This window comes from Tamandua tetradactyla, chromosome 8 (assembly GCF_023851605.1).
Source record: "Tamandua tetradactyla isolate mTamTet1 chromosome 8, mTamTet1.pri, whole genome shotgun sequence".
Classification (NCBI taxonomy): domain Eukaryota; kingdom Metazoa; phylum Chordata; class Mammalia; order Pilosa; family Myrmecophagidae; genus Tamandua; species Tamandua tetradactyla.
The window spans coordinates 54,440,458-54,453,282 of NC_135334.1; the positions used below are offsets into that span (position 1 = coordinate 54,440,458).

At 33.9% G+C, this 12,825-nt stretch overlaps 1 protein-coding gene across 1 annotated transcript in view; it reads right to left on the reverse strand.

Moving 5' to 3' along the window:
- FOLH1 (folate hydrolase 1) overlaps window positions 1-12,825 on the reverse strand; it is a 56,422-nt gene that overhangs the window by 6,431 nt on the left and 37,166 nt on the right. Inside the window, exons 12-17 of the mRNA XM_077112071.1 lie at window positions 12,198-12,261; window positions 9,604-9,671; window positions 6,071-6,162; window positions 5,211-5,301; window positions 2,774-3,038; window positions 2,385-2,466 (exon numbers count right to left, since the gene is read on the reverse strand). Of these exons, the coding sequence (XP_076968186.1) occupies window positions 2,385-2,466; window positions 2,774-3,038; window positions 5,211-5,301; window positions 6,071-6,162; window positions 9,604-9,671; window positions 12,198-12,261 (662 nt within the window). The remainder of the gene's footprint in view (window positions 1-2,384; window positions 2,467-2,773; window positions 3,039-5,210; window positions 5,302-6,070; window positions 6,163-9,603; window positions 9,672-12,197; window positions 12,262-12,825) is intronic.

The window sequence follows — 12,825 nt, forward strand, 5'->3', positions numbered from 1 at the left end:
CAAACACATGTCTCTCGGGGGACATCTGCTCTTGCGGCTACCAGTGAAAACCCTTGGATGTCCATTATAAAGTTCATATTTGAAGTAATGCAGGGAGGTAAAAAGCTCAGAGTGCACAGTTAAATAAATCAGTTCTTTTCCCTCTAGAAGGAAGTTGGCATTCCTAGGGCTGACTGGGGGACAATAGGTCTTCAGGCTGAATGTGAGAATGAAGGTCAAGTTCCTGTGCCAAGGAGTCAATGCTCTGTAACCTTTAATGAGTCAAAGGATTCATCCAAGAGAAGCAGGGCTGGAGAAGTGTCTCTCAAGTTTCAGAGTTTATTTGAGAAATTCAACATTCTATCTAACTGACTTTAGCCAGTATTTACTAGTGTTATGTGCAATCGGCTGCTCTAGTAGTTTCTGGAATTGTACACAGAATATTGAGACACAGATAGTACTTTCACTATCATTTGGAGAGGATAAGGCAAATACAGAAATGCTCAGAGAAGGGAGGGCCAAGTGATCTAAGAAAAGCATAATTCAAGCCATGAGGAAATTTTCCAGAGGCAGGAACTTATCATATTTTAAAGATAAAACATAGTTGCATAAAATGTACAGATTTTGGAAATTCCTTAAAGATATTTATGTTAATTTTTTGGCCTACAGAAAAAAATTTATAGTGTAAAGAGTGAGAAAACAATCTCCCAAATTGACTCCAGAACCACACAATTATTAAACTAATGGTCTTATTCCCTTTAAATTTTTTCTATGTTAATTTAATATTAATTTAATAAACTATATTTACATTTTCTATCATTTTTGTTTACATAAAATTTTAAGTATTTTAATTATATTATATTTTTATCATCAAATTTAATGGTAACAAAATGTTCAAATGGGTGATATCTAATTTTTACTCATTTCTCTCCTGTTTGGCATTAAGGTTGTTTTGAATATTTTGGTATTATAATTCATATCTTTCTTCCCCTGAATATTAGATTCCTAAGAACAAATCCCAGAAATAGAATTACTAGGTTAGTGAAGTGTAAGAATTCTGTGATGGCTCTTGGAACCTTTTCGGTATATATTTGTGCTTTTCAAAAATTCATAATGTTGTAAGAAAAGTGTGCAAGAATCAGCTTCATTAAATCACTGGCAGCAGTGGGTACAATCAAGTTTTACATCATTATTAATTTGGTATGAAAATTGTATAGCATTATTTCCATTTGTACTTTTAGATTATTAGTTAATTTGGATATTTTTCTATGTGTTTCTTTACAAGTTGTATTTTCTCTTTGTGAATTGTTAGTTGTGTGCATTGCCCACGTTTCCAAGTTTGTTCTTATGGCTTTTCTTATCAACTTTCATAAAAATCTTTTTTAATGACAATATTTTCTGCTTTCCATATTGGCTGGAAAGAGGTTTTCTGGCTTTTGTTTTTAATTATTAACGTTCTCAAATCTAATTGCATTGTCATCTTCCTGTTTTTTTTTTTTCTAACTTGGACTCTCTTTTCAAAGATATTTCCATTTTTCATAAATAATCAGTCTAGCATCTGTAGCTTATTTTTGCATACATAGTGAAACTATAAATTTACATTTTTATCTGCTGTTAAAAGTGCTTATGCAATATTATTGAATACATCTTTATTTCCCCCAATGATTTCTGATGCATTTTTTATTACAAATACATCCTTATATATTACTAGGTCTATTTCTGAAGTCTCTTTTTATATTTATATCTATCCTTGCATCAATTCACAATAAATTGACACTGCATAGTCATATGTTTACTATACGGTATATGTTCACCCTCAAAATTCAACTTTTAAAAAATGTTCCTTCACAGTCTCATATTTTTTTCTCTCATTTAATTTTTTTTAAGCTCTCTTTTTCCTTTGACATTTTGCTCAAAATTAATCCACATGCTTGAATGTCTTTACTTATGTAGTGTTCTGGATAAACAGAATTTTGCCAGCTGAAAGTGGAAATGAGGAACTTGAAGTTGTGTTAATAATATCCACATGAAGTAGAAAAGAAGGCATGTTCTGGGAATAGGAGTGTTTGGTTGAAGTAGGATGAACAGGTACTCAAAGAACAAGAGATAAAAACTGGAAAAAAGCTCAGGCTGCATGGTAAAGGACCTTCAGTGCTAAGGTGAGAATTCTGAAATTAATTCAGTTGGCACTATGGAAGTATTGACATTTCTGAACAGCACAGTTTTCGCTTAGAATGTCAGAAACAGGTATTTATGAGAGATGGCAGTCCTGTATAGGGTACACTGGATTAGAGATATAGAAAGAAGCAAATACTTTCCAAAGACATATCAGCAATAAAAGTGTCAATTAGTATTCCCTTTAAATTATATATATTATATGCATAATTTATGTATGTTGAACATACTTGGTTTTGTCCATGAGTAGGAGTTTCTCATTGAACTTAGAAGCAATTTCTGTAAAATTATTTATGGCAGAAAAGAGTGGATCTGAAATAGAAAATAGGCCCATCAAAAGCTTTAAGAATATAATTTCTAATGACATTTTTCTACAGTTTAAACAAAGGGAAATATATGCAAAACCATTGTCTACTCTTTTGTATTTTATAAGCTATTCATATTTGTATATTACAAGATATTAGCACCAATAGAAAAATACCTTACTAGACATAAACAGAACGCTTGTTCATATGGAATAGCAATAACTAATAAGTGAACTAAAGATAGGTCATTATGTTTTAGGCATTTATAAAAGCTTTTATAGATAATGAATTGTGAAAAAGGAAATGAAACATACCAAATGATACACTGTACATATGCATTTCTTGAGAATGTTTCATTGAAATATTGCATATTTGGTCAGCATACTTTCTTAAAAGTATAGCATAATCTCTACAATCAAAAGGAAGCACAATGGAATTGGCTAGTTCATACAACATTCCTCCTCGAAACTTGGCCACAGTGAGGTGATACTTAAACGTTGGATCATAAAATTTTTCCACCAATTCATATGTTTCATAGATACTGTGATACAGTGGATAGCCACTTAATGTGCTTGTTGCCTACAAAAAAAAAAGATCTCTTATAAGACAGCCTATACTAAAATGCATCATACCATATTTACTAATACGAGTAAGAATGTTTTGCTCAGTGAAGAATAAAAGAAAGTACATAAGCACCTTAACAAGCTGTTTACTAGAGGGCTAGTATTATAATATTTAAACACACTCTAGGTTTGTAGCAATTAAAATATCTATATGTACAATATTAATGTTATTTTAAAAATTCTCTTGTAAAGACCTAACAGTCTTGCCCTTAAGTATAGCAGAGATGAAGAATTGTTGTAAGAGTCTGAGACGAAGACAGTGTTGCATTTGAGTGAAAATAATTTAAGAAGATAGAGAACTGTTAGATGTAAACAAGTCTGCATTTTACAATATTACACAGAGTAATACAGCAGATTCTTTATTCAATGAAATTCCATGTATGAACGATGCTCCCACAAGCAGTGTGCTGAAGAGTGGAGAATCTGGTTCCATGGTGGGTACCAAACCTCACAAAGGAGAGAGAAGGAGTGGTCAGATGGGTATAAAGAAAACCAAGAGAATACACAAAAGGCAAGAGGGAAGGGCTTTTCAGATTGCCAATTTATGCCTTCTGTCCATTGTTTTTGGTGCTTATTTTTCCCTTAATGATGTGAAAACCATTTTTATAGTGGTATTGAAGACAGTGGGTCTCTGTAATTAGCCTGCCAGGGTTTGAATTCAGCTTTCAGGGCTTATTACCAAATAACTTTTGGGGAAGCCTCCCAGGCATTTGGAAAAAGGCCTTTAAACTTAAAGATGGAGGCCAAATGAACTAATTAAAATAAAGGTAATTAAACCCAGAGTAAAGAGGTGCTATAGGGAACATGCGAAGATTTAATAAAAATACTTAAGTAGAAAAATAAATGATCAAATGGAGAGAAATATTCCAGGAAGTAGAAAACGACAGAGTAAAATTAGAGAAAGAAAAGCAAAACTATCAGAAGATAATCCCCAAATTCTAAGCAAATTAATAATGCTTCAAAAAATAGAGAAAACAAGGAAGAAATAATCAAAGGAAAAAAAATGTTCCCTAGAATGGAAAAATATTGGTTTCCAGACTGGAGAGTCCACTTTGTGCCCAGCCCAGTGGATGCAACATGACAATAAACCGAGGTAAACTGTATGCCAGGACACAGTCCTGGTCATGAAGAGAAGATACTAGAATTAGCTTTAAAATCTTTAAAAAAAAAAAAAAATCAGATTTCTCAGCAACCCTGAAGGCTGGAGAAGAGTAGAGCCCTAAGTAGGGGGTTCTAATCAACAAGTGCAGTACAAACTATACTCAGAGAAAATGCCATGAGGGAATGTACTTGGGGGGTTAGAGGACAAGGTGTTATAAAGAATTGAATATCTATCTTCTTTAGTAAGAAGTAAATGGATAACGCATAAAACTGAAAAACAAAAAGTGTCGGTATAAGCATACTGTTTATAAGCATGGAGATAGATACCAGAAGAAACCAGTAAGGAAGCTGAAGGGGTTTTCATCCAATGAATGGAACCAGGGGTGGAATGAGGCTGAAGGCGGAATAAGGGCGGAATAAGGTACTACTGTTTTCCATTATAAGCTCCTGTAGAACTCTTTGACATGTTATAAACTATAGACCTGTGTTACTTTGATAAAAAACAAAAACTAGAAAATCATCACCATCAACAACAAAAAGGAAAGGAATCATGACATAAATATGTTCGCTGTGTACTGTGCCCTTTGTTCTTTTAAGGTGGCCCACTTTTCCACATTTAATGATTGGCGATACAATAAGAGGAAAAATTCCTAAATATATGCAGGTCTTGATAGGGATTAAATTTCAATAATAATGGGCAATGAGGAGTCAAAGACAATTCTTACATTTCAAAACTTAAATGATTAGTAGAATGAAGTGCCATGAAATGCAACAGAAAATGTGTTTAAAGGTGTACAGGGAAGTTCAAATTTGCAGACATAGTGTATTGGCGCCAGCTGACACTTGAATCTGGGGCTCAAGACATTAGATGAGAAATGACTCAGGTAATCTTATCCATCCAGACTTCTCCCTCTGTTCTTATTTCTCTAGTGATTGAGCCCTTTTTTTTTTTAAGAGCCAGAATGATTTCCTTAGCTAAAATACATATTCATAAATAATCTTGCAGAGTTTACTGACACAGACTTACCCAATGTTTAGTATAACGTACTCTGCCCGAAGCTATGCCAAGTCTTTGGAAAAAAACTTCAAAATCATTACCAGATCCCAACTTGTTAATCCTTTTAGAGACAAGATGATAAAATTATTTCAGATGTAGCTCATCAGCCACAGATTAGAGTTTAATTAAACTAAACTCCATTCTTATAGCATTAGATGTACAGTGAAAAATTTAAAAGGAATATTAATTCTGATTGTAAAATACCATAAGACTCTTTTATGCAGTGGTGACCATTTTATGCATGAAGTTGTAAAATATTTTTCACTAGATTACGTCATTCAAATTACTTTGTCTATTTGTTAAACATAATAAAGGGGGGAAAAGAGGCAATATTTCAGACAAAATGTCAGATATAAATCCTACTCTTAATTTAAATTATTAATTATCTTGGTGTCAATCTCATAATACTGAGATGTTGATTCCTCTTCACTTGCTTCAAATAGTATTCAACCAACGATGGCGTGATATATATACTTTTATTGGAGTAACCAAAATATTTGTTAACTGTAAAGTAACAACAGTATAACTAAGAGGACAAAAAATGTGAGGGGGGATTACTTTTCACCATTAAAAACATTATATAGCCTTTGATTTTTGTATCATGTGTGTATATGACCTATTCAAAAGAACCATTTTTTGTTGACATACAGATTTACCTTTAAAACAAAATGACATTTTGTTTGTGAGCCAAAGTATTGCTTTTCCTCTGTCAGATTTAGAGCAGTTTGAAGAGTTAAATTTTTATTATGAAAGATTGAAAGAAAATACCTTTTGATTGTCAATCCAATCCAATATAAAATCAACAGAGTTTTCTGTTTTATTTTGTTTACCTGGGTCTGCCACCAAATTCCTGTGAAGGATTCTTTTCCTTCCAGCTCTCATAAAGAGATTTGCCTTCAAAGTCTTTATCAGGGCTTTGGAGCTACATGAATTTAAAGGGAAAAAAGAGAATACTTATAAGTCAGATATATTGACACCTAATGCCCATTAACCATGGAGCAAATTATGATTCAGAGAAACAAGGGACAGAATCTACACATTAGCAGGTATTATAAATTATAATACTGAATTTCTGACAATATGGGCAAATGATGATGTTATTATGTATGGGCACAAATATAATATTATTTTAAAAATGCATCAAATGTATAGAAAAGAAGGCTACATTGGGTTTTCAACAAGTCATTGTCTTTAGATGAATGGTCAAATTAGATGATTTTTTGGGGGTCTATTTTTCTGAATTGAGGGAGGCTACTCTCGTGTATTTCTCCTTCGTTTTGAAACAGGTTGCTTAAGAGGATGTATTCCCTTTAATATCGCTTCTTGCCAGTAAGACTACAAAAGTCATTAAATAACAAAATACAACATAATTCACATTTTATTTCATTAATTATTTATTTTAATTGTGTTAAACATATGCCTTTAAATGTATTTTCTGCTATTACAGATGAAAAATCTAAGGGACCTATCATTGAATTCTAGACTCAGAGCATCAGCTACCATGCCAAAAACACTTAGCAAATTAAACTTTGTCATGTTCTATAATTTTTTACAGAGATTGAATATGTGGTAAAATTTTTATTATTTTTTTATTATATTTTAATAATTTAAATTTTATTATTTAAAAATTAAATAAATTTTATTATTAAAATTTATTTAATAAAAATGCTCTATTTTCCAACAAATCCATTTTTATAGAGAATCTAAGCCATTAAAGACTCTATGTGGATGCCAAGATTCACAGATCAATAAGACACATAGTATACTCTCTACTAAGTGGGAACTCTAAGAAAATTTTGGAATTCAATGTGTGGGTGCTATAGTACAGTATAATGTATAAAAGTCTATGTGTACACACATTTGCTTTAAGGTGAGGAGTCAGAAGTTATGTCACCATCTTAACTTGAAAAACATGAATAAAGAAAGGGAACAAAATAATTCCATTTCAATTTATAACTTGTACACAAGCTTTAATATGAAGGGCAGTATAGCTCCATTTATTAAAAAAAAAAGCAAATTTGAAATTCTGTGATATAAAAAAAGGTACTAAATTTTCACTTTTCAGTAAATTTTGCAATAATACAAATCACTCTCCCAAAACAAACAAATCAAAATGAAACAAAACAAAAAACTGCCAAGCATCGCAATTTCAAACCTGACCAAGACAGTAGTTTTTGCTATTGTGACAAGGTAGCACCAATCGAGCTAGTATATAAAATTAGCAGTCAAACTTCCTTAGCATTTACCAGACATTTAACTTTTTTACACTATATGGAAAGTGATAAAATTGCAGGCAAATAATGGAGTCTTAAGTAATTAACTACACTAATGAATTTTTTCAAATTAATTCTATGTAATCTATGTATGTAATATAAAACTATGTAATCTATGTAAGAAAAAAAGCCAACTATGTTGAAAAATAATTTTAAACATATAAATGCGGGAGGAAAAGAAACTGAAAACAATCAGAGCTCAGAGCTTGCCTTTGGTGAAAATAGGATGACCTCTCCCTTCTTTCTACTTTTCTTTATCTTAATTTTGTCTAATGAGGAAATCACTTTTACAAAATAAACAAATGTCATTTACAAAAGTTGGTATTGGAAAATGCAGAAATTATACTTGTGGCACCTTATCATACTAAAAAATGTATATATATCAGCACACTGGTTCACACATACACTATCAATGGTATTGCTGAAAACTTTTCTAAGACAAAGTAATGTATATTCAAAAAACCATAAAGTAAATTTATACCTTTAGGAAGAAAATGTGTGTAAGGTCAATACTTTGTAGCCCTGAACCAAACTCTCCGTGATCTTTCTTCTCTCAATGGCCTCACACCAGCCCCCAACCAGTTCCATGATTCTGTTCGCACGGAACTCAGTCAGTTGTCCAAGTACATGGTGCTCTTTTGACCACAGGGCTTCGCAGATTCTGCTCAGTTTACCAGAACACCCATCCTTACTCAGACAGATCACCTCCTTCTCCCTCAGAACACAGCTTCTCAGGGAAGCCTTTTCTTACTTGTTCTACCCCAGGCCAGACTGAGTGCTCCTCCTTGGTGACTGCACGGCACCTTCCGTATTCTCAGGTTTTCGACCTCACAGCGAGGACACAACACAATTGAATGCAACTCCAGAAACACTGTTGCCAAAGGTTCTTTTTAATATTGCAACCCAGAACTTGTCATGACACTGAACACTGAAAAGAAAGCACCTTATTCTAACAAAAGTGTTCTAAAAGCACCCTCCTAAGGCCAAAGCTTTAGAGCAGCTGCAGGAGAAAATAATGCTGCTTTCAAAAATCAGCCCAACAAGCAAACAAATTAAAAAATCAGGCTAACAGAAAGTTAAAAGTTCAACCCAGAGCTAGTGCTCCACACAGCCAAAGACGGTTCAATAAGGGGAATCAGCTCCCTTACTGAATTCCATATTAAAGAATCTCATATTTGTATACGTTATACAACAATTACTCTTCATTATATTCTACTGATGTGTGCCTTTGCCAGTCTCTCCATCAGGCTGAGGGCTTCTCAGTAGGACAAGTGTTATCCTTCCATCTTTGTATTTCCAGGAACTAGTTTTTGCCTCATGCTTACTAGCCTGTAAACCCACTAGGTAATGGATGAATGAATAAATAAAGGAAGGGGTTTTAGGTAACCTCGAAGAGTCCTAAGCAACTACTTAGAAATTTGTGGACCTGTTGGTAAGGAGAATGGAGGTGAGGAGTTGCCTCTAAATCTTGTAGGAATTCAGTAACTATGTCAGCTAAGTTCAGTACCTTGTGCTGCTGTCAGAATGAAGACAATATTGAGCTCTCACCAGGCTCACAGCTATGGATTGAAGTCTGGGCACGGAGCCAGGAAGGGCAGATGCCTTGGTCTCAGCTAGCCTTTGCTCCAAATTGATTTGTCCCTGGAAGGCAGTGCTTGGCTTTTATACAGGTATTTCTTTTTCAGTTATGTAGAACCTTGACCTCTTCCAGGGTCTTAAATTAACTGGAATCACGGGATCAAGTGGTACAGAACAGTTTTAAAGTTAAAGGTTAAACAACAGGACCATGCCCTGGTTCCGCGAGTGTACAAGTTGTGTGACCTTGGTGTCTAATCCTCTTTGAGCTCAATTTCTTCATTTTCAAAATGGGGATGGTAGACATAATGATACCCAAAAGCTACATCCCAGTGATGAGGGGAGAAATAAGGCAACATGTATAAATAGATTTTTAGATATAATGTACTATGGAGGTAATATTTTAAAATGCTAAACAATAAAATGCAAAACAACACACTTAACGTAATAATGGCACCTCAAACACATCAGTTGCACAGTGGAAATTTACTTAAGTTATGTGTAACAGTTTTTACCTCTTTTGCTATGTCGTAGACCAATCTGTGCATCAGCGGTGTACAATCAACTCTCAAAGTGTAGTTTCCTGAAAGATAAGGAAAGGGTTGATTGTGTTTTATTTCATTTATTTCTTCTACTCTTCAATTCAAAGACCATTGCTACCCTCTAATCCGGAATAACCCTTTTAAAACATAAGTTGGATAAAAACTTTCCAATGGTTTTTTATCTTACTCAATAAAATTCAGCACACCTGTCCATGGCCCACAGAAACTTGCATGAGAAAACCTCAGGCCAGCATTTCCTCCTGCTCTACCCCAAGCATACCCCCACCGCAGGGTCTTTGCAAATACTATTCCCTCAGCATGGAACAGTATTCTACCTTATGCCTGCATGTCTTACTCCAACTGACATGGAAAGTAATCCATAACATGTTGCCGAATGAAAAGGGCAAGTTGCAGAATGTTTTAGCTACAATATGATGCCAAAGGCCTGTATAATATAGTGAAAGATAAGATAGCATAGTGGCTAGAGGGGGAAAGTCAAAACAGTTCTGTCCAATTTCAGTTCCAGTTCAACTCTTTACTAGCTATGTGACCTTAGGGAAGTATTTTACCCTTTTCAGTCTCAGTTCCTTCTTTTATACAGCAGAGATAATAAAAGTATAAGTCACAGGTTTATTTTGAAGATTAAACAAATTTTTAGTTTTGTGTGAGCTAAATTATATATAGGACTGCCAATGGGATGGAAATATTCCAAACTTTGGGAAATAAAAAAATAATACAATTTTAATATATAATGAAGTGAGGTATGTGGCTTCCCAGTCATAGAGAGTTTCCTGTATGTCTCTTGTCCTTGATACAGAAAATTATGGGGAGACAATGGAGTAATTTAAGCTGGAAAATGACATTATCAGATAAATCCAATGATTAAAAAATTACAGTAAAAATCTAATCTTAAAAAACTAGTAGTAAAAAGAACATTATTTTACTTTTGAAGAACATATATTTGGGGTATTTATTCTGTGTGGCATATAGGCTTCATCCTAACGTGCATTTCTAAATAAGAGTAGCAATAATCAAAGCTAACATTTTTGAGCACTTACTCTGTGCCAGGTACGTGTCTGGGAGCTTGACAAAAATAAATTCATTTTGTCCTTCTAAGAACTCTTTGAGACAGGCACTGTTAGGAACCCTGGTTAGAGGTGAGGAAATTGAGAAAGTAAGTAGTCACAAAACTAGAAATTGGCAGGGCCAGGAGTAAACCAAGGCAGTCTGACATAAAAGCCAGGCCCTGAGCCACCAAGCTAAGAGAAGGAAGAAAGAATCACTGAAATGTGCTGTGATAACTTACAGGAAAACGCAACTCAGATGTGTGGATGCCAAAAGTAAATGTCAATAGCTACCAATATGCCTTGATCACAGTGCCATGCCCCGCTATCTTACATGAAAAACTTACTGCTTGACTAAAGAATATATTCTAAAAGTCTACCCTTCATTCATCTATTCCCTCAAATGGGAGGGAATGCATCATCCATCCATGTAGCAAATACAATGAGATATTAGGAATTCACTAGTGAACAAGCAACAATGCGTCCATTCCTTGCTAAAGAAAACAGTCAAGTAGGGAAGGCAGATGGTAAAACAAATGATTATTTGATAATGACATAGATGAGTGCTACAAAGACAAAGCTTCTTGTAGCTATGTCGAAATAGGGGAAATTGTAAAGAGTTAAAGAAGTGGAAAGTGTGTTGAATAGCAATTCAAATTGCAATGGCTGATAAGTTGCATATGGCCAGGAATAGAAAGACTAGTATGAATGGAGTGTAATGACAATGGACTATGATTTCCATAGAAATCAACCTGTGACTCTCTTTTGGTATGAATCTCTACTTATCAAAACATACCCATTCTTCAAGTCCTATCCCAAATACGTCTCTTGTCAAGCTTTTCTTAAAGTTTGTGATTTCTCTCTCTTCTGAACCCTCAGAGTATTTGGACTATGTCTTTCTTAAAGTATCTGCATATATTCTAATTCCAGACTTACTGTATCATCTATGCTGGCCTGAAAACTCCTGAATACAAGATTGGCTCTTACTAACCTCTAACTTCTTTGAGCCCTTGGGAATGTGCATTGTATTCAGAAGATGCTCGAAAAATATTTGTTGACTGGCAAAAAAATAAAAAAAAAAAAAAGACTGGGGAAAGATGAAATTAGTACCTTGTCAAAATTTTTATGGATTATATGATGATGAAACTGGGGAGATTAAATCTAAATTATATACATATTTTTCATCCCATGATTCACTTATTCATTCAGCAGGTATAAAATGAATTCCTACCATATACAAGGAAATCTGCCAGAAAAAGCAAATCAGAGTGCTGTCCTCTTGAATAGCACTTTACAGTGTAAAGCCAATAGGAAAAAAAAAACATTTTCTTAACATGTGTTCCAGTAAATATGAATCAGAAATAGCAGCCTGACAAATCAGGGGCAGCTTCTCTAATAACATGCTAATGGATTTTCCTGCTTTTCTAGAGCATAAATTACGAAGTAAACAGCTGCTGATACTAGCATAATCACTTCTTTTCCTATGAAACCAACAAAATTCACCTTCTATAGAAGAATCAGCATTAATATAGGCCACAGCGCGTTCTTGAAGGAGTTTGGAATTCTCCTATAATAAAGACAAAAGAAAAACATGAACATATAGCCATACCTCCCCTTCCACGAAATACCTTGCATATTAAATCTATACTGTATATAGATTTTTAAATTAGACTGGCTCAAATATACCATAAATTTAATGTATAAAATTCTCAAAAGAACTGGTTTGAAAAAATGTCAACAAGTTATTGGTAAAGAACAACAAACAACACTTGTTTAGGACTAAACTCTAAGATGAAACTGTCAACATATGTTTCATATACTTTATATGCTAAATGGAAAAAATTAACTTCTTAACCATCCTATTATTTACTCTTCAGAAAATTCTCTTAGCAAACGTGAACAATCTCAGGCTTCGCAGTAGAAATTTTCCCATGAACATCTCATTGTTTAAGTGGAGAACTTTGCCTGATTCATAGGGAATGAGCTATTTAAAATTTATAGTGTTGACAAATGTATGAAGTTAAATCATGTCTCTAAACCCTGATATATGAAGTCTGGGTCAGTTAAGCAGCTATCTCCTGTGAGATGGTACCACCTAATGGTCACGATGCCTAATTGCACATTTTTAGAA